Source organism: Staurois parvus, unplaced genomic scaffold (genome assembly GCF_062004578.1).
Source record: "Staurois parvus isolate SC_StPar_1 unplaced genomic scaffold, SC_StPar_1.0 ptg000120l, whole genome shotgun sequence".
In the NCBI taxonomy this organism is placed as follows: Eukaryota; Metazoa; Chordata; class Amphibia; order Anura; family Ranidae; genus Staurois; species Staurois parvus.
In genome coordinates this window covers 3,168,101-3,193,425 of record NW_028317916.1, presented here as the reverse complement: position 1 = coordinate 3,193,425, position 25,325 = coordinate 3,168,101, and the positions used below count along the sequence as shown (strand labels likewise).

Below are 25,325 nucleotides of genomic sequence, written 5' to 3'. Positions count from 1 at the left end.
TAGCCACTGTTGCTCTTTGTAGCTTCTGGATTGGTTGATACCTATGTGTGTATGCCCATCATGGAGGGCAAAGCCAATATAGGATCTGACCCCTCCCAATCTTGCCAGTATACAATCTTTAGTGGGAGCACTGTAAACATTCTGCCCAAGGTGCCAATTTTGATACAAAATGTTGCACAAATTACTACATTGGCACCAGTACAAACTTTCCAGTATGTAAAAAAAAAATACCAAGTGCAATGAGGCTCTTGGGCTGTCAACCTACAGTTGTAGGCCCAGGATCATGTGTCATCCTTCAGCTTCGGGGAATATGTGTTTCTCCTCTCTGCTGGCTTGGTGATGTGTCAATCTGGGCACTTCTACATGTCATGGTTTTAAACCCAACATTAGAGTGAATGTTTTTATCTGTTCCTGGGCTTGTGACTGTATATGGACTTCCACAGGGTTGAGAGCACCCCTTTATTTGTTGTTTGGTACCCTAGTGCGTGTGCATGACCTTGGCATGCACTGTACCTGTATGGCTCAATGTGCCTGCGCTGCATCATCCGCATGTGGGTTACTGAGTCTGCATGCACTGCTTCTTTATTCTGTACGTGCCTTCTGACTGACAACAGCTCCCGGTCCTCCTATTAGCACAGCAGTCCCAACATTGTCTCACAACAGCATACAGTGTTTGGCACCAAGCATTCCCCTCCCCTCCCTTTCGACAGCAGTTGATATCGTGTGTAACATCTGGGGACAGATGTCACAGATCATGGTAGTCCACAGTGATAGCAAAAGAGTCAGATGGCTTTGCTAGCTCAGGCTCAGCTCATAGCGCCAACGTTGGTACCAATTTATCTACACAGGGCCCTAGTACCCTTTATTCTATTGGCTGCTTTCAGTCTTTCTTCCTGCCTTGTTTTGGCCACTTTTTCAGGCCCATCTGATCTTTCTTATCTAGAGAAGAATTTTCTGCCACAATGTCAGATTTTATGGATAGAATCCTAGGCCTTTTTAAAGGTCATTGATAGCAGGGGTCACAGCTGTGCCCCTTCAACCTTCCTTCTTGAATCAGTCTTTCACTTTGCCCTTCAACCAGACAAAGTACCTGAGGAGGAGGTAGTAGTTGAGGATGGTCCCTCTCTTTCAGGAAAATTGGATTGACATGCCTGAGGAGGGGAGATTTCATCCAAGCTTAAGGATGCCATTGCTACACATCCTTAGTTTGTTCATTCACAGGTCTCCAGCATGGGGTCCTATAAATTTTTACTCCTCTAAACCAAATTCAGCAAAGTCTTGTTGAATAGTTTTCTATGAAAGTGGGCAGTTCCAGTGGTAGATACTGTCAGTTCTAGACCCTCACAACCTGCTTAGACGATAATCCTCGTAGACTGGTAGACAAGAGGTTAGAAGCCCTCTGTAAAGCCCTTTTTTGCCTTAGCATGCCCCACTAAGAAAGGGTGAGGGTCTTGTGCCAATCGTTTCCTCCTTGGAGGCTGTGCCATAATGCCAGTTTCACTCAGACCATTGCAAATCAGCACTCTGGCAGTGTGGGACACATAGACTCAGTCCTTGTACTACTCATGCATCTGATCCATCAGGCCAGACTTTCCCCAGCTTGTTAAATCTCCAGTCCAGCACTGGAGTTAGAGAAGCCCTTTCCTCTAAAAATGTGGGGAGTTCTCATGATAGATGCAAGCCTGAATGGTTGGGGAACAGTCTTGGAATTGGTCATCAGAGGAAGCCAGTCTTTCTAGCAACATTCTAGAGATCAAGGTGATTTAGCTGTCCCTCACTCCTGTGGGCAACTGATGAGAATGTAGTTGGACAATATTATTGCCATGGCCTACTAACTATCATGGAGACAGCAGAAGTCACGGTGCTCAAAAGGATGCAGATTTCAATCCTTATCTGCACAGAACTGAACGTTCTGGCCCTGTCTGCTATCCACATTTCAGGCATGGGAAATTTGAATGTGAACTTGCTCAGTCCAGAGCCGGGGAATGAGCTTTCTATCTGGAAGTGTTTCAAGCCTTTTGCTGAAGGAGGAAGATGTCAAATAGATCTTCTGCTGTCCAGATTGAGCAAGAAGCTGGACAGATTTGTCATCAGGTCCAGGGACCCTAGAGCATTTGCCATGGACACTCTTGTGTAAATGTCAGCCTTGGCCAATTTGTTTCAGAGACTATTGGCCTGTCACTCCCTAGTTTAGACCTTTGCACTGGGTGTCACACACATTTCTCCCTCTGTATGCTCCTCTATGTTTTCAAGGTACCATAAATTGGTTCTATCATCCTTCAAAGTCTGCCTATTAGAGATATTTCTTTGTCCAACCCCATTCTCAATGTGTCCTTTTTTGGTGTTACCTCCTCTATACAGATAATCTCCTGAGTTAGTGGCCTTGTCTTGTACAAAGCTTTTGACAGTGTTGTACAAGAACAAAGCTGTCTTGAAGCCTAAGGCCACCTTCCTCCCTAAGTCAGTGAAAGATTTGTATCTTTTTCCCCTTTTGAGAATGCGATGGTGGGAAGATTTATTTTAGCAACTGAAACAATATATGAAGTAAAAAGTCACTTGTTGATATCTGTAAGTGCTCTCTGTTTACTAGAAACAGAATGTACAAAGCAAGCTTGAACCACACAGCTTTCCAAATAGTGTTGACGTCTGATCAATTTAAACATCACAAGTTTTAATGTTTTTATATACAAGTGAGTTATAAGCTGACTTTCTGGTAAGAATTCCACCCTGTGTACAGTCATGGTTTATCATGGCATGTCACGTATAACCTGAGACAAGAAATGCAAGTGCATAATGGAAAAAACAGTCCCCGATTGAACCCTAGGACCCTGTCTGCAAGTAAATTATTACATATGGGAGGAATTAAGGAATAGCACAAATTCCTGCTGGAACCCATTTATAGATCAGATTTAATGTGTTTGTCAAGAGAATGATTCAAGTCACTCCAAACTGGAAAACTGAACTTGTTGAGATAATCAAATATGACTGAAGAATAAGGATTTAATAGATTACTATACCTTCAAAACACATTACCTCTTTTTAATATGTCACGGAATACTGAGCCACTTTTGTAAATATAACTTATACTTCTGGTACTCCTTTTTACCAAGCCGCCACAAGTCTAGGTTGGTGTAAACATTTCCTTGTCTATGCTTAGTTGGATACAGCCTGTAGTGAAAACATGGAAGGCATCTGTTCCACATACCTAATTGATTAGTTTGGGGGAATTTTAAAAACAAGTGTCTGAGATAAACTTTGCCTCAACTATGTTTCAACTGGAGTGCAGCCAAATAGATTTTACAATTTTACTATCTAAGCTGTGTCGAGGCAAAAAAAAAAAAGGATAGAACCACTAGCTGAGATAATGCTGGTCTCAGGTGAATTCTCTTTTTTTTTGTTAATGCAGTGCATGCATGCAGTCACTGGAAGCCACAAACTGCTAGAATCAGGTAAACTATGTATGAGTTTAGATACAATGTAGAGAGCATGTTTCAAGCCCATAACTGAGAAGGAAGGTATTAGGGATCCCTCTAGTTGTATGTACCATCTTCCACAATTGACTGTCTAGACCAGCAATGGGCAAACTACGGCCCGCGGGCCGTATACGGCTCGGCGGACCTTTTAATCTGGCCCGCGGAGCTAGGCTCCCGTTAGGCTCCTCTCACAATCCGACCTGAAGACCGGTGTAGCATGAAAATCTGTCTCCTATGAGGATCTGTCCCCCTCGACGTATCTGCGCATGTGCCGGAGATCGCCGATCGGCTGCTAATGCCTGAAACTGGCACATGCGCAGATACGTCGAGGGGGGACAGATCCTCATAGGAGACAGATTTTCATGCTACACCGGAACGGCGCGGGAACACGGCGAGAGGAATGCGCAGAGCAAAGGTAAGTGAATTGACACAGGGGGGACTTGGGGACTTACTATGGGGGATGAATTAATATGGGGAATGAATTACTATAGGGGGGTGAATTACTATGGGGGATGAATTACTATAGGGGGGATGAATTACTATGGGGGATGAATTACTATATGGGGGATGAATTACTATGGGGGATGAATTACTATATGGGGGATGAATTACTATGGGGGATGAATTACTATATGGGGGATGAATTACTATGGGGGATGAATTACTATATGGGGGATGAATTACTTTATGGGGGATGAATTACTATATGGGGGATGAATTACTATGGGGGATGAATTACTATGGGGGATGAATTACTATATGGGGGATGCATTACTATATGGGGGATGAATTACTATGGGGGATGAATTACTATATGGGGGATGAATTACTATGGGGGATGAATTACTATATGGGGGATGAATTACTATATGGGGGATTAATTACTATGCTTACTATGGGGGAATATTACTATACTTACTATGGATGACACATACACATCATTCATGTACTCTTGGTCCGGCCCCCGGGTCCAATATATGAACCCATTGCGGCCCTCAAGTCAAAAAGTTTGCCCACCCCTGGTCTAGACCAAGGGTCCTCAAACTACGGCCCGTGACTACGACTTAAAAATGGATGGGAATGTCACTCTTCAAAGTTAGGGATCCCCTCACTTCCTTAGGATTCTTCCTTCTAGATGTATGTACCATAAAGAGTAATGAAAAACATAGTGCCTTAACTTCTTTTAACACATTTATGCACTCACATGTAATTGTAGTCAAAATCACTTTAAGCCGCTATAAAATCAATCCACAGTGTGTATTTACAATCTCTGCTGTGTACTTGGTATGTGTTTCCGGTCTCCTTAAGCGTTGTGACGTCAGAGCCCCTCTCCTACACGTTATGCCACCGGGTCACGTGGCTTCATCAGGGGGAAATAATCACCACCGCACAGTGCATGGTGGTGCCAAGTGCGTTACAGAGTACAATGCATTGCAGTGTCCAGTGCGTTACAGTGTACAGTGCATTGCGGTGTCCAGTGCATTACAGTATCCAGTGCGTTACAGAGTACAGTGCATTGCCGTGTCCAGTGCGTTACAGTGTACAGTGCATTGCTGTGCCAAGTGTGTTACAGAGAACAGTGCATTGCGGTGTCCAGTGCGTTACAGTGTGCAGTGCATTGCGGTGTCCAGTGCGTTAGTGTACAGTGCATTGCGGTGACAAGTGCGTTACAGTGTCCAGTGCATTGCGGTGTCCAGTGCGTTAATGTACAGTGCATTGCGGTGTCCAGTGCGTTAGTGTACAGTGCATTGTGATGTCAAGTGCGTTACAGAGTATAGTGCATTGTGGTGTCCAGTGTGTTAGTGTATAGTGCATTGCGGTGTCCAGTGCATTAGTGTACAGTGCATTGCAGTGTCCAGTGCGTTAGTGTACAGTGCATTGTGATGTCAAGTGCGTTACAGAGTATAGTGCATTGTGGTATCCAGTGTGTTAGTGTATAGTGCATTGCGGTGTCAAGTGCGTTAGTGTACAGTGCATTGCGATGTCAAGTGCGTTACAGTGCATTGGGGTGTCCAGTGCGTTGCAGAGTACAGTGCATTGCTGTGTCCAGTGCGTTAGTGTACAGTGCATTACGGTGTCAAGTGCATTACAGTGCATTGCGGTGTCAAGTGCTTTACAGAGTACAGTGCATTGTAAATATTGTATTGTTTTTTCCTGTTTTTTTTAATAAAATATGTGTGGTGTGCATAGGAATTTGTTCATATTTTTTTCAAACTATAGTCCGGCCCCCCAACAGTGTGAAGGTCCATGAACTGGCCCCCTGAATAAAAAGTTTGAGGACCCCTGGTCTACACTCACATGTAATCTGCGTGGGCAGGTCTTAGCTAACCCTATGCAGGGGCTGTCTGATTGTTTCTCTACTCACTACATGAGTGCATTGCTCTGCAAAACTCATCATTTATGGCACTGTGGAGCAGGTGCCTGCCTTTTAGTTAGCAAGACCAGCTGGCTGTGAAAAAAGCAATGATTACACTGGAACAGGGTAAGAATTGTCATGTTTTTTTTTTTTAAGTTGCTTAGTATTGCTGTACATTGCTGATGACCTCTCACGTTTTAAATGTTTCCTCCTTCTGAAAAGGCTAGTTGCTTGACTGTCATACGAATCCTCTAATTTCAGTTCTTTTTGAGTCACTCATCCAGAGCAAGTTAGCTAACAGTGAACTCAAACCTCTTGATGCACTTGCTATTTCTTGGGTCACTGACTAGGAAAGTAGAAATTCTGTTGTTTCTGCATGAAAGCCAGGCAACTAGAAATGTCAAATTTCTCTACAGGCTTACTTTAAGCAGACTTAAAGAAAGTCATAAACTGAATATCATGCCCAGCTACATAATGGCTGTAAAACCTATAAGGAGTATCAAAATATCTGAGACCCTGAGCAGTCGTCCTTCAGGTCCCACAAGACCCTCCCCCAGGTACCCTTTTACTTCTAACCTAATTCAGTGATCAAGGGGCTGGAACTATAATGAATGGCATGGATTGGATGCTCAATCAGCCAGTCAGTGTCTCCACCTTTCACAGATCCAGTCTGTCAACTGCAACAGAAATAGCAGGGAATCAGACGCCTGTCAAACCCAGAAAAAGACTATTTCAGGTCAAAGGTGTTTATTTGAGCATAGGGGCAGTCAGACCTTAAATTCAGCTTCGAACTTTAGGTCTACTTTAGAGGTATGTTTATGTACTCTTACCTCAACTTTGGACGTGGGTTTCCAATGAGCTATGACATAGCTGCCTCTTATAGAGCATTCACACAAGAAAGTAATTTTAATATTGGGTTTGTCTGAAGAGTGCTAGGATTGTCAACAGATGAAGTTACTCTCCTAGCCTGTGGAGAGGTCTTCTTACCTGAGGATCCCACCATAAAAGGTAGGTTCACTACAAGCAGTTGGTTGTTTATTCAGCTGCCTCTCCTCCTTGTGTTTAACCATTCTGTCATCCTGCTTGATCATCCCTTGTTTCTCCCTAATCAATAATGATAAACCCAGTAAATCAAAAGCTTTTTATACAACCTCGACTCCTCCAACAGTTTAAATTTTGCATATGTAAGTATGCACAAATCTGCAGATTTTGACAGCAGTGATGCTGATCTTTGGACTCAGCAGTACTTCTAATGCTTACTAATAAGCCTTCAGCAGCCTTGATGCCCCATAGAGAAAGTGCTTGCAATAGATAAAAGAAAATGTAATGCCAAAGATTTGCTTCACTTAATTCTTTTTCTTCACTGCATATCTGTAAAATGTAATGGGTTAAGGAAGAAAAGAAAGTTGGTGCTGATAAATTAGTTTGAACTAACAATGAATGGACAGAAGCCACAACTAGAAGTCCCCAGTCAGCCAGTTGAACAATACTGCTCACACTGTGGGGTTGATTTACTAAAGCTGCGGAGTGCAAAATCTTGTGCATATCTGCATAAAAAACAATCAGCTTCCAGGTTTTATTGTCAACGCTTAATTGAACAAGCTGTTAGAAGTTGATTGGCTACCATGCACAGCTGCACCAGATTTTGAACTCTTCAGTTTTAGTAAATCAAGCCCTGTATTTTCTCTGAAGCACGTTCCTATTGATATTTAGTAATGGGGTATTTCAGCATGTCACGTCTACATTCAGAAATGCACAGTGCTATTTATATAAAGAACAGAACTAGCCATCACATGATCATATGTAATTTTATTCCTTCAGAACATCCTGAACAAAATAATATACATACATTCAGTCTGTTTTGCAACATAGTTTAAATCCTGGAACTCGTCTAGACTTAATGTGGAACTTCAGACATAACTTTTTTTTTATATTGTGCCTTTGTCAGGTTTTAATTGCTGTCTCTCTATACAACTGTTGTCTCTGAGATTGAATGTAAGAGAGAGTCCAAAACTTATCTGGTAACCACCAGAGCAGGAGGTCTGGTGTGGACACCTGTTAAGGTTGTGGCTATCAGGGTAGGATCTTCCCTCAAACTGGGGACATTTTCACTCACTTAGGGTCATATATCTAGGACAAGAATTTACGGGGTGAACAGAGGCCTCAAACTAAAAGGAAAAAAATGTTTCGCATGAAACTCCACTTCAAAGTAAACCTTTCATATTCCTGTACAATTTAAACTCATTACTTGTGGTTACCTTTAACAGAAACTCGGTATCAGAATATTCCATAGATCCAGAGATGTAGGCAGTTAAAATTACATGGACATCTCTCTTTTTTTAAAAGACAAGTTTGGCCACTCCTACCTCCTGAACCTATTCTTCCAGTACAATGAAGGACCAATACGGAGGCTTGGGGGTGATGAAGAGCTAACCAAGCTTGATCTTATAGGAAACATGGAGATTTATACCTCACTTTATCCTATATCTTATTTTGTCAATCACATTGCGAAATGGGTCTTCACTGTTTCTTTTTGCTACAATATATGCTCAGTTATAGTAATAACAATAACCATCATAAAGTCATATTACTAATTATGTTTCATTTTGGAACTCGGTCAATCACAGTGATCTGAATGGTTTTTTTTTTCTTTTTTCTTTCAGGAAACTCTATGGTTTCCTATTTTAGTATTGAAAAGAACAAAAAGGTCAGGCCATTTAATTTAGCACCCCCTAGTGTAGTTGCTGAGAGTAGAGGCTTGCTAGAAACCTGGCTTTAGACAGAGGGTTATTTCAGGTTAAGCTGGAGGGCTCTGCAGGTCCGTCCTCTGGTACCTCCCCCTGCTCTAGAAGCCTTGAGAAGCTTCTAGAAGTCAGTAGGTGGCGGTGATGAGGGGCTGATATGCATATTTATGGGAGTCTGATCAATCCCAGGCAGGAGGCCTGGCAGTGTGGCAGACCAACCCATAAGTATGACAGAGCCTGGCCAGCAGGGGAGTCGGGTGGAAAATGGAGGAGTTAAGTGCTGCTGTGTAGCCTTGGAGGGGACCCTGGAGAAGGGAGGGTTCTGACTCCAGGCTAGAGGTTGGAGGATGGAGGAAAGCTGCAGGAGGGAGCTCCACTGCCCTGCAGTCCACCAGGGAAAGACAGCCTGCTTAGCTTAGAGAGGAACCAGCCCAGCAGAAGGCCTGAAAGGAGTTCTGTCCATAGCTGTAGGACAAGAACAGTGTGAGTACCTCTACACCCCCAGGGCCTAGAAGGGAGAAGTGTGCTAGATGCAAGTTCTTAGCAAGTTGGGGTACAGTCTAATGCTGACCCACACCTTGTCCTGGGATCAGATACCGTAGCCAGGTGGCAGGTAATTTGTTCACTCCTACAAGATGGGACTTTGCTAAAAATCCACTCAAGTAGACTCTGAGCTGCTGTAAGTTGTCACTTTGCTAAAAACTGTCATGGTTATGGCCAGAACACAGTCAATTATCTGCCATTTTTGTAGTAGTCTAGAGAAGGAAATTGTCCTTCTTTGTTATTATTCAATCATGTTGGGCATCCCATAACCCTTTTACCCTATCCAAGTTAAATTCCCTAATAAATACAAAAAAAGCTATGGACTGCTTCTTGTGTGTGGAAAATACGTGTTGCCTGGCTGTGCAGGGAATAAGGGGGACCCAAAGCCAGCAGTTTTCAAGAGGGTAGTGCTACATTAGTTGTGCACTGTTTGCAGATCTGGTGCTTCATGTCTCCAGTGAGCGAATCTTTGACGTGTAGATGTATGGGTCCTGCCAAAGGTGGTAATCCAACCAATATTTACATTTTCTCGCTAAGTGGAGACTGGGATTTGGTTCGCGAGAAGTAAAACTTGCTACACTGTGAATTGTTGATGATTTCAGAACAGTTAGTCATCATCATTTCTATAATTTGTCACTGCAATTTTGAACTAGCCTTTTAGTAATATCTAGCAATAGCTGGGTTTTCTGAAATAATACATCACTATTGATAACATCGTTTGGAAAATGTTGTCAATATTATTAAAGTATAGCTTGGTAGTGTGAGAAAAACAAGTCTTCATCTGTGTTGCTGTCCTTTGCAGGATATTATATTGCTGTGTGAACACATAGGGGCCTATTTATAATTGTTTTCACACAACTTTCACCCAAGATTAGCACAGATTTCTAATTAGATTCTGTTGGGAAAATGTGTGAAAGTTGTGTGAAAAAACTATAAATTGACCCCATAGTTTCTCAGGCAGAAAATTATATATATACACACTATTGTGCCATAAGTATTGGGACACCCCTCCAGCGCATTGGGATCAGGTGTTCCAATCACCTCCACAGGTGAATAAATCAAGCACCTAGGCATGCAGGCTGCTTCTACAAACATTTGTGAAAGCATGAGTAGCTCTCAGGAGCTTTATGAACTCAAGTCCATCCGTGAAATTTCCTTGCTACTAAATATTCCACGGTCAACTGTTAGTGGTATTATAACAAAGTGGGAACAACAGCAACTCAGCCACGAAGTGGAAGGCCACAGAAAATGAAAGAGTCGGGTCAGCACATGCTAAAGCGCACAGTGCACAGAAGTCGCCAAATGTCTGCAGAGTCAAAAGCTGAAGAACTCCAAACTTCATGTGGCCTTCAGATTAGCACAACAACAGTGCATAGAGAGCTCCATGGAATGGGTTTCCATGGCCGAGCTGCCGCATCCAAGCCTTGCATCACCAAGTGCAATGCAAAGCGTCAGATGCAGTGGTGTAAAACTGGACTCTAGTGCAGTGGAGACATGTTCTGAGGAGTGATGAATCACGCTTCTCTGTCGGGCAATTTGATGGATGTGTCTGGGTTTGGCAGTTGCCAGGAGAATGGTTCTTGCCTGACTGCATTGTGTCAAGTGTAAAGTTTGGTGGAGGGGGATTATGGTTTGGGGTTGTTTTTCAGGTGTTGGGCTTGGCCCCTTAGCGCCAGTGAAGGGAACTCTTAAAGCATCAGCATTCCAATACATTTTGGACAATTCTATGCTCCCGCTCCAGTGCACAAAGCAAGGTTTATAAAGACATGGATGAGTGAGTTTGGGGTGAAGGAACTTGACTGGCCTGCACAGAGTCCTGACTTCAACCTGATAGAACACCTTTGGGATGAATTAGAGCAGAAACTGTTCCAACATCAGTGCTTGACCTCACAAATGCGCTTCTTGAAGAATGGTCAAACATTCCCATAGATAGACACACTCCTAAACCTTGTGCACAGTCTTCCCGGAAGAGTTGAAGTTGTTATAGCTGCAAATGTTGAGCCAACTCAATATTGAACCCTACAGACTAAGACTGGGATGCCATTGAATTATTATTATTATACAGGATTTATATAGCGGCAACAGTTTGCTCAGCGCTTTACAATATAACTGGAAACAATACAGCAACAATACAGTTCAATACAAGAGGAATAGGAGGGCACTGCTCCTTTGGAGCTTACAATCTAGGAGGGAGGGGCTAGTGGTACAAAAAGTAGTAACTGTGGGGGATGGACTGGTTGGAAGAGTGGAAGATTCCATTATTAGCTGAGGGCAGGATAGGCTTCCCTGAAGAGATAGGTTTTCGGAGATCGCCTAAAAGTGAGCAGAGTAGGCAATAGTCTGATAAATTGGGGTAGAGCGTTCCAGAGGATGGGGGAAGCCTTGGAGAAGTCCTGGAGACGAGCATGGGAGGAGGAGACAAGGAATAAAGAGAGTAGGAGGTCTTGCGAGGAGAAGAGAATGTTCGGTTTGGGTGATATTTAGAGACAAGATCGGTGATGTAATTTGGGGCAGAGTTATAAATGGCTTTATACGTTATTGTTAATGTTTTGAATTTTATCCGTTGGGCAATGGGAAGCCAGTGGAGGGATTGGCAGAGAGGGGTGGCAGATACAGAACGGTTAGTAAGGTGGATAAGTCTGGCAGCAGCATTCATGATAGAATGAAGAGGGGATAGCCTGCGATTAGGTAGGCCAATGAGGAGGAAGTTACAATAGTCAAGGTGAGATATAACAAGGGAGTGAATAAGTTGCTTAGTGGTTTCTGAGGTTAGGAATGGGCGTATCTTGGAGATGTTGCGGAGGTGAAGTCTACAAGATTTGGACAGTGATTGGATTTGGGGCTGAAAGGACAGATGGGAGTCTAGAGTTACACCTAGTACCCTGGCATGAGGGGAGGGACTGATGATTGTGTTATTGATCTTGATGGAGAAGTCAGAGGAGGGGGCACAAGCTGGAGGGAATACTAAGAGCTCAGTTTTGGAAAGATTGAGTTTGAGGAAGTGGAGTGACATCCATGCCGATATGTCACTTAGAAGTTCAAATGCATGTAAAGGCAGGCGTCCCAGTACTTTTGGCAATATAGTGTATATGTCATAGGAGAGATAGCATAATAGCCATTCTATTAATTTGGCTGTTATGACATTTGTAAAAAAAACCTAGTGGATCTAAGTGCAGACCAATGTGAGTCTTTGTAAGCTGCCAAGATTCAGTCAGTCCTGCGTTGACAGAGCCACCAACTTAGCAATGGTCTACACATTCTGTTTCTGAGCTAAGAATGGTATCATCAAGTAAACAATGTTTAAAAATAGGTTCATTTATTTAAAGGAATCCAAATGTCATTGTGTGATTGATCTGACTACTCCAGTTGAGTCCAATAGGGGCATAAAGGGTGTTGGTTCTGGACCTAATATGATAGATCCTAGTGAAATGCCCTAAAAGATTACTGACACTGTGTTTGTTTTGGCCCAACCTGCTATATTGCTGCTGTAGGAGAAGCTCATGTAATTAAGACTCCAAGTTGACTGAGATCATTGTAGTTAAAAGTTCACCTCAAGTTTTTTTTTTTTACTTTCAATTGAGTGAGGAATAGTTGGAGCATCTTTTCAGGTTTTTATGGCTGTCCCTATTGAAGAGATTTCTCCCACTTCCTCTCTTTCTAAGAAGTGTGAAAGGGAAAACGAGCTGAAAGTAACCCCCCCTCCCAAAAGGACACTGCTATAAAATTTAAATGTGCTCAAACAGGAACACAGAAACTATTTAAATCTTTACTTGTTCCATTCAGAATTAAAAAAAAAATTGGATCAGGCTTTATTTGCATTCTGGTTGGTTGAATAACCTACCAGCTTTCATATCTCAAGCAGGATTTCCTCTCAGATTTTCCAGTGTAAATCACACTTCTGCTTCCCTGCTATGGTTCTTGATGGATAACGTCATACTTCCTCTCTTGGGTCCTCCCTAATGGGGCCATCTGTAGCCAAAACATTTGAACATTTTTCCTCATCTGTAACAGTGACAATATAATCACTAGAAAAATAAATCAGGGGGTACCACCTCTCATGGGGCCAAATATGACCAAATATCTGACACAGTTTTTAACTATTTCAACCTCTAAAACAATCTTCAGTAGGACGCAGTGCTAAAGTGGTAGTAAACTCCCCTGCTCAACATTAAGCCATGTAAAGCATTATAAATTTACTTGCATGCAAATGGCTTTAAAAGTATTACAAACTGTTTAGGAGATATCACCCGATGTTTGTGTCAGTGACCTCAGCATGTGTTTTGTCCCCTACTGACAGCACACTCAGCATGCTGTCAGTCTATGCCTCCCAAAGCATAGCTCCACGGCATTGAAACCCCATGAGAGCACAGTGTTCCAGAAACACCCCATGTGACTAGCTACGTCACGGGATGTGAACAATGGCATTCATGATCAATGCAGGGAGGACATTTACAAGTGCATTCTTATTGGTTTGCGGGATTTTGACGGCAAGATAACCGTATACATAAACGAAGCTTGGTTAAATGTTACTGAGCATGCTTGAGATTCTGGCTTTAACAGAGAAGACAGAGCAGGAGTACAGATGAAGCTGGAGTTGGAAAGCAACAACAAATATGGCAACAGCTTTGGCCAAAACAGATAAATCAGAAAGCAAGCTGCACAAACCGTAAAAAGGATGCTATGAGCCTAAGCCATATCCTGGTGTGTTTAGAAATGGTATACATAGTGGTCTTATGATTGCTTGAAACTTCTCTTCAGAGTTTACTACCGCTTTAAGAAATGTCCACAGAGATAATGTGCACTCCTTATAGACTTGGCAGGAGGGCCCAATTTGGAGCCATGATGGTGGAACACTTGCAGCTAAATTTCCCATAAGATCAATTTAATTGTATCCAATCAGAACTAAAGAGGCCATTTGAAGTCATCACTTTTAATTCATTTCATTTGTAAATGCTGCAACATCACATCCTGTAGCACATAATCAATGTATACACACACTGTATAGTCTTTTAAAACAACCAATCAATTGTATCTTTTTTTTCTTATATTGCAGACGAAAGACTTTAATGTGGAAAACTTGAGCAAGCCAGAATTGCGTTTTCTTTTAAGTATATTAGAAGGAGAGCTGGAAGCAAGGGATCTTGTGATAGAAGCCTTGAGGGTAAGTTTCCATCTGTATACTTGTTTTTAATAATGCCACTTCTTTTAATGAGCTCATTGAAGGCATTTTGTGACCTGGTACTTTTTATCATTTCTGTATTTGCTGCAGGCTGGTACTGTTGAGTGTGCCATTTGAAATGCATAAACGTTCTTAACTTTTCACTAGGATTTCCACTAGCTTTGTTCATTGTTAGGAAATCCTTGTCCCATTGCTTGGTCTGTATTTTACATTGTGGTGAATATAGTGGGTACGGGCTCCATCAATTTTAGGCTGCATTCATACATTTACAGGATATTCAGGTGTTTTTCAAGAATATTCAGACTTGATCATTTTTGTTTTAGCCAATGAAAGGTTAGTTACTAGCAGGAAGAAATAGTTGTTTAGACTTCAAAAATGCTAATTTTCAATGTTTTTTAGGCCATGGTCATGGGACTAAAAATACCCCATTCTGCTTCAATTGTAGCTCACGCACCTTTTTGTGCTTCTGGCATTTAGCTCATATTTGAACAGACACAATTTAAAAGCATTAGATTTTGATTGTTGAGTGTTTTGGAGCTTTGAATCTTAAGCTGCAACATGGTAAAATGTGAAGGCAACCTTAGATTCATAATAGTTACAGTGAAAGGGCCAGGAAGTCGAAAATTAATTCAATGCTACTGGAGTTCCTCAGAGATTTAGAGTAACCAGTCAGTTATTCAGTCAAATATCCAAAACTGAAGTACTGCTTTCATTAGGCTTTTCATTCCTGTCACTGTAATGTGAAAGCCAACTGGTAAAAGTGGCAGATAACAGAAATATTGCATTGCAGTTTTTGTTAGAGTAAATGTATCACAAATCTTGGCTATTCATATTGAGAATAAATGTATAAAAATGCTCTAGCACAGGTCACCTTCTGTGAAGCCTTATGTTAAAATGATCAATGCGCTAAATGGTTAGCCTGGCAGTACTAGGGTTGTTGGTTCGAATCCCAGCCATGGCACCACCTGCCTGGAGTTTGCATGTTCTCCCTGTGCCTGCGTGGGTTTCCTCCCACACTCCAAAGACATGCTGGTAGGTGAATTAGATCCTGTTTAAATTGACCCTAGTATGTGTATGTATGAATGTGAGTTAGGGACCTTAGATTGTACGCCCCTTGAGGGTTAGGGACTGATGTGAATGTACAATATATATGTAAAGCGCTGCACAAATTGACAGCGCTATATAAGTATCTGAAATAAATAAATAAACAAATATATGCATAGATATAGCTTGCTATCATATTAGGCAAAACTCAGATTTTGCTGTCAATTAAGGACCAATAGAACAACTAAGGAGGCAGAGCTGGGGTGAGGGTGGGGGTGGGGGGTGTTTAGAGCTCTGACAAACTTGAGATACGAATACAATTTAGCAGTCAACATGCCTTGATCTGAAGATCATTTTGATATGTAATTTTCACAGAAGGGAACCTCCAATTATGCAGTTCTTATCATATGCACAGTTGGCGTTGCTAAGGTTTTTGGCAGTTTTATGTCTTAACTCTTCTATGCCCTAGAGTAAAATTATTTTATTTTACCACCAAGAGCAAAGCCTTAAAAAGAATCCGTACTAAGCATTCATGTATAAATTATAATCCTTTTAACTTGTAACAGCACATAGTCTAACATTGTTCCGTACTTTAGGTATCCTCTGTGGCCAATACTTTGTTATGGGCAGTTATGAACATTGGAAAAATGTTGGTATGTTAGATTTGTGGCCAGCATGATACAGGTACCGTGTATCATTACGACTATCTTCCGAGGCAGCTTCATCCTCAGGGTCCTAGTAGCATGGCAGTTAAATGTTATTTGATCCTTTATAAGTTTGTCCTTGAGCAGGGAACCATGTTCTTGTTCTTATTGCCTTTACTAATACACAACTGAGAATAAATCTGAGATTTTAATCTTGTATTGGAAACCTTATCATCCTCACCATCTGAACCATTTCAGTCACGTCTGTAGAAGTTAAGACACTCTTCCTGATGAGAGCAGCCTCTAGAGAACAGAAGAATTGCATGCTGTGCTTACTGAAGCATTTCTAGCTTTACAACTTAGTTGTCACTATTTTAGGATCATCTAAAGCCTCAGACATGTTCCAAAGGATAATGACAAGATCAAATGGGCAGTTTCAAAGCTTTACACATGAAAATACCCCTACGGGAACTGGAGCCAATGCTCCTCATGCCACACAGAGAAAACACAGCTTCTGTTTAGGATACTGTCTGTCTGACAGTATTATGACTTATTTAGAAGGTGTTTTCATTTTGTGGCATACTTGTTTTATATAAAGATACAGAAAACATTTGTGATATTAGAATTGCCCCATGAAATGGTGTATTTTGCTGTACTGCACTGAATCAGCCAAAACATTATGACTTCACAATTAATATGGAGTAGGTTCCCCTTTTGCCGCCAAAACATCACATGAATGGCAGGACCCAAGGTTTTCCAGCAGAACATTGCTCAAAGCATCACACTGCCTCCCCCAGCTTGTCTTATTACCATTCTGCATCCTGGTGCCATCTCTTTCCCAGGTAAGCTCACGCACCTAGCCATCCACATGATGTAAAAGAAAACAGATTAGGCCACCTCCTTCCATTGCTCCATAGTCCTGTTCTGATGCTTTTTTTGGCCATTGTAAGTGTATTTGGCTGTGGACATGGGTCAACATGAGCATCCTGACCGTTCTGTAGTTACACAACCCCATGCACAACAAACTGTGATACCCAGTTTTCATGCTTTCAACACTTCATCTTTAGTGAGAACATGTTTACTTGTTGCCCAATGTATCCCACCAACTTACATATGCCATTATAAGGATATATATATATAATTTTTTTTTTTTACTGTGAAAACGTTTTATGTGATGTAATGGTAACGTGCACTGAGCCCTCACAAAGCTGGGTGGAAGGGCAAGGATACTATGTTGTTCAGATTGCAGCCATGACAGTTTGTCACACATGGTGGTGAATAGCAGCATTAGTTCCCTTTTTACTTTCCCCAGGAAGCCATCTAGCACAATAAACAACTGTTCACTGATACTGAAACTGATTTTTGAAATTATGACAATCTAGCCAGAATGAAGACGTATTCACCTTCATCAGTAATAGGGTACCATTGTGAACCCACATATTCCTATGCTAGGAGGTTTCAGAGTGCAATAGGCCTCCACACCCCTCCTGTGAGAAAAAGATATCCAAGATCTGTCATATCTGTATCCATTATGGTCGATATTCAGAAATATGAATAGCTATAAGAAATTGTATTGGGGAAATTGGTCATAAACATGGTGACTTCCCAGCACCCATCCCTTAAATCGGATGATTGGTCAGATCGTCTCTGTCAACACCCCTTTGATATCACAGAACTGGGACTGACAGGACCTTTTAAGGGAGCTCTTATTTTAACATCAACCAAGGAACACCCAAGCCATGGCAACATTTTTGCTTGGACAATTGGACCCTGCTAAGGACTTTGCAAGTATTCTTCCTTCTTAACTCCTTTGTTTTATTTCTCTGTTGCGTTATTGTCTCTTTATTTCTTTGTAACATATTTTTGAAAATATTTTAATTACACCATTTGAACTTTTCATTATTAAACCCTATTTTGCTATAATTGCTTAATTATTTAACCCAGTGACAATCAGTCTCAGGCTGTTGGAACACAGATTGTGGTCCCGTAAGCTGGAAAATCTTTCTGCAGGGTGCAACTGAGAGTGGCATTGTTTCACAAGTGAAGCGTGGTGCGAGATTGGCTTGTCCTTTGTTACAAATTTGTGAGGAGGACAGACGTCGGGCACTGCGTTCGTCACAGGTGGGTGTGAGGAAATTCTGTAAAGTAAAAATGCTTTTGAACATATATATTTTAATTGTTTGTTTTTATCAGTTTTCAAAATGCAAAGTAAACGAATAGAAATACAATCTAAATCAAATGAATATTTGGCGTGACTACCGTTTTGCAGCAGGACAATGACCCCAAACATACAGCCAATGTCATTAACCAGTTCCCGTCCGACCTGTAGCAGAATGATGACTCGGCAGAACATTTGTCAATCCAAATGGACTTCATATGACATGCTCCCGGATTGCACTTCACATGGGGCAGCACTGCAGCGCAATCTGATAGATATCATAGATAAACCTACATTACTTTAACCCTCCCTGCACCCCCACCAAAACAATCCTACAGTCATTGGTGGTCAGTGGCATTTTTGCACATTTTGCAAAAATAATAAACACACCAACAACTGCAGAAAAAAAATGTGCATTCATTTTCTGCAAGTCTTGCAATTTCAGTCTGTGATTGTGGGGGAAATGCACAGGATCCTGCAGATTCATTCTCCAGCTTCTTACCTACTTTCAGATAGAGAGCTGGAGGGCATGTCAATAGACTACAAATGCAGTAATCATTGCATTTGTAATCGTTGCAATCGTTGCAGATGGGACTTTTAGTTTATTAATTCACAGATCTCTGTGAATGAATAGTGCTGCTGTGCGGGTACAGCCACTCCCTCGCTATCAGAAGGGGCTTAGTTTGGGGATGGGGGAGCTGCTTGGCACCATATTACATATTATATTTTAAACACACACTTAACCTTAATACCCCGACAGTCAGTGGTGCAGTAGCACTTTAACTCCCCCCCCCCCCTTCGAAAACATTGGTGATCACTGGTACACAAATTCCCCCCCACCCATTCACCCTTCGCCCATAGCAATCCCACAACAATGGTAGTCAGCAGCTTCTCTCTCCTCTCCTTTGATAGCCTGCACCTGTGCCTCTTCCTCTCATTCCTCCATTTTCTTCAGAAGAAAGAGAGGGCTTTTAGATGTAAACAGTAGTTCTGTTTACATTGTTGAGCTCTGTGATTGGTCATTTCCGCTATCTCAAGGCACAGAGCTACTCTAACTGGCCCTGTGGCTTTAGCCTATGAACCCTGCTGCCTTATGAAGGCAAGATCATAGACATTGTGAGTGCTCTGGGTGGTCGTACCAATAGCAATTAATATGGTGTCCACTTAGAATATCATCTACCCCTACTGGCTGTTTTTGTTACACTGTCATGGTTAAAAAAGGAGCAGCTCTCTAGTTGTCATTGCCGTATGACCATGTTTAAGTGGTTTATCTATCTTTGTACCTTCTTGTGTCCTTTTATATCAAGCAAAATTGTGGATTATTTATTGAATGGTGTTTTTATATTAAAGCACCACTGGAACTACAATACATTTTACTTATGGGGAAAAGCTTTAATGCATACAATTAAAAATGTATGTACAGTTGTGTTCAAAATAATAGCAGTCAGACATCACTAACCTGATCAATCACTATTTTTGGTAGAAATGATGTTTCTACATGGCAAATAATTTACTAGCAGGTGTAGTAGAGTAATAGAAATCCAACAGACCCAACAGTCATGACATGCATGCTGCTGATTCTGTGTAATTGAATCACTAATTGAAAGGGGCATGTTCAAAATAATAGCAGTGTGGAGTTCTATTAGTGAGGTCATTCATTCTTTGAAAAACAGCTGGCACTTATTGCCCTTATTTAAGGAAGGAAGGCAGCAAATATTGTACATGCTGGTTACAGTGCATTTCTCTCTGAAATTCTGAGGAAAATGGGTAATTCCAGACATTGTTCAGAAGAACAGCGTACCTTGATTAAAAAGTTGACTGGAGAGGGGAAAACATATAAAGATGTGCAGAAAATGATAGGCTGCTCAGCTAAAATGATCGCAAATGCTTTAAAATGGCAACCAAAACCTGAAAGACGTGGAAGAAAGCGAAAAACTACCATTCGAATGGATAGAAGAATAGCCAAAATGGTAAGATCAAAGAAGGTCTAAAGTTACCTGTGAGTACTGTTACAATTAGAAGATGACTATGTGAAGCCAAGCTATCTGCAAGAAGCCCCCGCAAAGTCCCACTGTTGAAAAAAAGACGTGCTGAAGAGGTTACAATTTGCCAAAGAGCACATCGACTGGCCTAAAGAGAAATGGCGCAACATTTTGTGGACTGATGAAAGTAAGATTGTTCTTTTTTGGGTCTAGTGGCCTGAAACCGTTTGTCAGACGACCCCCAAACACTGAATTTAAGCCACAGTACACTGTGAAGACAGTGAAGCATGGTTGCGCAAGCATCATGATATGGTGATGTTTCTCATTGTCAGGAATGGACTCGCCAATAGTGGTGGGACTCACCTGCCTTGTGGGTTGCAGTACCAGGACTGGCCAGCGGGTGCTCTCCACAACCAGAGGCTCACTCCGGCAATTAGCCACCACCTGGGGCTGATTGCAGGTGTTGTATTTAAGGAATGGCCAGACTCACAGTCAGGGCCTTGGTGTGTGTTTTTCCATGGGCCCCTGTCTGACTTGTTGCCGACCCTGCTTGATCCTGACCTCTGCTGACTTCTCCTGCTTGATCCCTGGCTTGTGACCCTGACCATTCTCTGCCCGACCCTCTGTACCGCGCTGCCCGTGAGTTACTGAACCCAGCTTGTGACCCCGACCACTCTCCCGCCTGTTCCTGGTACTCCGTTTGCCCGTTTGCTACTGACCCGGCCTGCCTGACTACTCTTTGTATTGTATGTATTGTTATCGGTGGGTGGTTTGGTTTGGTTTGTTTGCACTGTGTTTATGTTTAGTTTTGCACTGCGTTTTGTAATGTTAGTCTTAATAAATTATATTGTTTATACCATATCTGAAGCCTGCATTTCCCTGTGTCAGTCCACACACCTCTGGTCATACCTGGAGCCCTGACACTCATACTACGGTGTTGGGCCTATTTATCGCATACCCGGGATCATGGATCAGTTTGAATACATCAGAATACTTGAAAAGGTCATTCTGCCATATGCTGAAGAGGAAATGCCCTTGAAATGGGTGTTCCAACAAGACAAGGACCCCAAACAGACCAGTAAACGTGCAACATCTTGGTTCCAGACCAACAAGATTGAGGTTATGGAGTGGCCAGCCCAATCCTCGGATCTTAATCCAATAGAAAACTTGTGGGGTGACATCAAAAATGCAGTTTTTGAGGCAAAACCAAGAAATAGAGAAGAACTGTGGAATGTAGTCCAATCATCCTGAGCTGGAATACCTGTTCACAGGTGCCAGAAGTTGGTTGACTCCATGGAACATAGATGTACAGCAGTTCTCAGAAACAGTGCTTATACAACTAAATATTAAGTGATTCAAAGGAAAGCAAAATCTTCAAACATTTTTCAGTTTATATAGTGAATGTTTGAGTTTGTAAAGAAGAATACAAACACTGCTATTTTTTTGAAGTCTAATATTCACTTTTCTTCAATTTTTTTTAGAGGAACAACACAAATTTGATATATTTTTCTTCAAGTTTTGATTTGGAATAGAATGTGTAGTGTTCCCAATGCATTTGTGTGTATGGAAATAAAAACTATTAGAAGGTTTTTCAACACACTGGTATTATTTTGAACACAACTGTATAATATCAAATACTCTGACTGGACTAGATATAGTAAAAAAAAAAGTCCTGATATATGTCCTAAGCAGAATACAGCCTGCTGTCTTGACTTTTTCAGTCACTGTAGCCGGTCTAAGTGCAGACAGAGGCTGGCTAAAGTGTATTTCAGGAGGATTACGGTACAGGGAGTTAGCTGTATGTGGCAAAATATTGACCTCATCCCAGTAGTAACATTATATGGAGTATCTCCAACTCATTTAACAGCTTGTCATTTTTACATTGTTTTCTGTAAATGTAATCAGTAGGTCACTTTTTAGAAACTCTGGAAATACTGATGTAAAATGCAAAATGGAAAAAAAGTTGGTGTTTCAGAGTATATTTTATTTTAATTTGGATGAAATGTTCATTTTGCTAGTGACGGGAGATTTGGCACATTCCTTACCTGTTGCGTTTGTCTGCCAATTCTCATTGTAGACGTATTAATTTTACTGGCACTTTGTACAAGATGCTTTCACTGGGCACTGTGGTGTGTCTTCCCAATTCTATATTTCAGGATGAGCTTTTAGGATTGGCAGACATCTGATTCTGTGTAGAGACATTGCTAGAATAATAGCAGTACAACATATGGAAAGCTATTAAAGAGGCATCTTATGGTCATTTTTGGTATTTTGTCTTATTTTTACATGATTGAGCCATATCATTTCATAATGCTTCATCAGCCTTACTGAAATTCACTGGAAATCACTATATTAAAATACGAGAGATAAACCAATACATGATGGATTCTGATTTTTTTTTTTGCTATGGGTTTTTGCCCTTAGATATTAGATTTGGCCTTATTATAAAGAGTGAAATTTGGAGGAAACCTGTGGGGAGTACCTACTCACATTCTCAAATCACTTTTTTTTTTTTAATTTATAGCTTTATATCAGGAATTGACACAGTGATGACATGCTCTGCATCGGACAGTCAATATTAATACACAGTCAAAATCAAGTTTATAAACATACTATATATTAAGTGTAAAAACAAAAAATAACATTTGCTACATATTGGTAAAAAGAGCATCAGTTGTCATTGTTATATCCCTCAAAAGGGTGAGTCTGATGCTCACCAAGTTTTTAATGGTTTAATTGGTTTATAAGGATGGGGAAAAGACGGGAATGGCAAGAAAGAGAGAGGAAAAAGAAAACACAGGGCCAGTGAGGTGGCATCTCCTAATACAGAGTAGTAGAGTGTGATAGAGAGTTACTCAGTATCGTAAGTATTCATCAGACATTTGAAAGTGTTCCGAGTAGAACCATTTAGCCATATGGTCCACAGAGTTATCTCATAGAGAAAAGTAAGCTGATCCATGCATTGTACATTGTTCACCATGGCAAACCATTGTATAATGCAGGCCATAGACGGGCCGTTTATCGGCTGAATTTTCAGTCGATAAACGAAAAATCAGTGCTGCCACCAATGTCCACGAAAAACTGCCGTTTTTTGCGGATTTTCCAGCATGATCGATAAAACTAAACGAGGAGGTCCGCAAAAAACGGCTCTCCCATTTCAGCCAGCAGCAGCTGATGGGGAGAGAAGATACTGCTCCAACAACAGCTAGTTATCCCTGGAGCTGTGACATCACTCATAGGCTTCATTGGCTAATCTGTTTTCGGTGCTCCCTCCTCTCCCCCACCCCCCCGTAGCAGTATCTGTTTTTGGCACTTCCTCCTCTCCTTTGCAGTGGCAATGGCTGACAGAAGAGACCAACATTACATAAGTGGGCTGAAAATAGTTAAAGCGGAGTTGCACTCACACTGTAAAAAAATAAAAGTCAGCAGCTACAAAAACTGTAGCTGCTGACTTTTAAAAAACAGCCACTTACCTGTCCCACAATCTCACTGTGTCCTCCCTGCAGCCCGTTTCACCAGCCGTCTGGTGTTCCAGGCGCCGGCATCTTCAATGTGGGCACCCGGCAACTTGTTACAACTTGCGGCTTCATGGCCGGGTGCCTACTGCGCATGCGCGAGTAAGGCTGCGTTTCCTGAATGGCCCCTTAGTTTTCTAGGACCTGTCATGTGTCCCAGAAGACTATGGAGAGGGAAGGTAGGAGGACAACTTCCGCTTCCAATCCCTTAGGCAATTGCAGCGGAAGTCGGAGCGGGTACCTGTCAGTTTCGCGTACCAGAGGTGCCAATCTTTAATGGGGATCGGGAGACCAGTCTTTTTAAAGTGTAACTTCCCCTTTTGGGTGGAGCTCTGCTTTAAGTACATCTTTCCTACACAGGTTAGTTAGCATAGATGTTAGGAGGGGAAAATGGACAGTTTTAGGACTGGTTAGGATGAAGCTGAAATTTCACTTTTAGGCTTCTAATAGCTTTTTTTTTTCTGCTCAAACACCTTCTGGGTGAGGGGTAAAATAGGAGGATCCCCACTGATCAGAATTGGATGATATATCTTTTGCTGTTAAAACACTTTTAATATCCCTCTATAGTCAAAGGGACTTATTATTTAATGGAATGTGTTCAATTCACTTGAAAATACCCATTCTAGCTCAATGAAAACATACATTACCCTGAACTTGATTGGATATTAGAAGTAAATAATGGGCAGTACAAATATGTTTCCGTAGAATAATTAGCCCCCAGTTGGCCGATTTTAAATGAATTGTGTTGCTAAATTGTTTCTTGATGGAAATGAAGCATTTTTTTCATAAATACTGAACTGATAGAGGGTGTGTTTGCTATTGTATTATATAAATGAAATGGTAACAGGTGTTCTTATTGTTAATCCTAATAAATACCTTAAGGAATAATTTATAGTAATCCATAATGCATGGCGTGTTTAGAGGTTATTAGCTGACCTGGGGGTTGAGTGCTAGCAGTGTCCATTGTGGTCTCTAATTGGATGTATATAGGGCACAGCTATGAAATAACTAGATTGTTTGATGGCATCATAGATGTGCATTAAGTATCTACCATTGTGAGCCCTGAGCAGAAGTCAGGTTTGGCCTGAAGTACTGAAAGCTAGCATATTAATACTTCATGTCTGAGACTATAATAACCTTGCATACTTTGCTAAATTGCTTAATCCTCTAACAAGCTTACCATTTGTGTCTCCATGCCTTGGAGGTCTGCTACTATAAAACAACATAGGCAGAAGCAGAGAACTCCATTCACCTGAATTGTGTCATTCTATAAAATGCACATCTTCAACTCTTTTTAGGGGCAAATAGAATCTAACAAAAGAGATCCAGATTGTGTCCTTTTAGTGCTGCAGCCATATGTATTTAAGCTTGGTTCTAAAAGCAAATGCAAAAGAAATGTAACATCTAATGGATATCTGTGGTCTTTGCCACTATTGTTCTTTGATCTAGATTTATTTTATTTTTTCTCATAAAAGGGGACCATTCAGTTGTAGGAAAATGCATCACAAATATTACTTAAAGTGGAAGTTCGCCCTCTCAATCAACACTGACTATTTTAATCCTTATGCTGTTAGCATTGGTAAATAGATGGGAAATGATATAATATTTACTTATTTTAAACTTTTTTTAGATTTTTTCAGTTACTTCCTGGTTTCCATGCCCAGGAAAATGATGCCATACAATCCAG

General features: G+C 41.3%; 1 protein-coding gene across 3 annotated transcripts in view; it reads left to right on the top strand.

The window, feature by feature from the left end:
• The window catches only part of CTTNBP2 (cortactin binding protein 2), a 146,197-nt gene that overhangs the window by 23,596 nt on the left and 97,276 nt on the right, over positions 1-25,325 (top strand). For 2 of the 3 annotated variants that reach the window (XR_016311998.1, XM_089672097.1), the window contains exon 2: positions 14,170-14,277. Coding sequence is in view for 2 of the 3 variants with exons in the window: in XM_089672097.1 (XP_089528223.1) it covers positions 14,170-14,277 (108 nt within the window). In the remaining variant the exon portion in view is untranslated. Of the gene's footprint in view, positions 1-13,781; positions 13,818-14,169; positions 14,278-25,325 lie in introns of those variants that run through there. The other variant, XM_089672098.1, reaches the window with a different exon arrangement.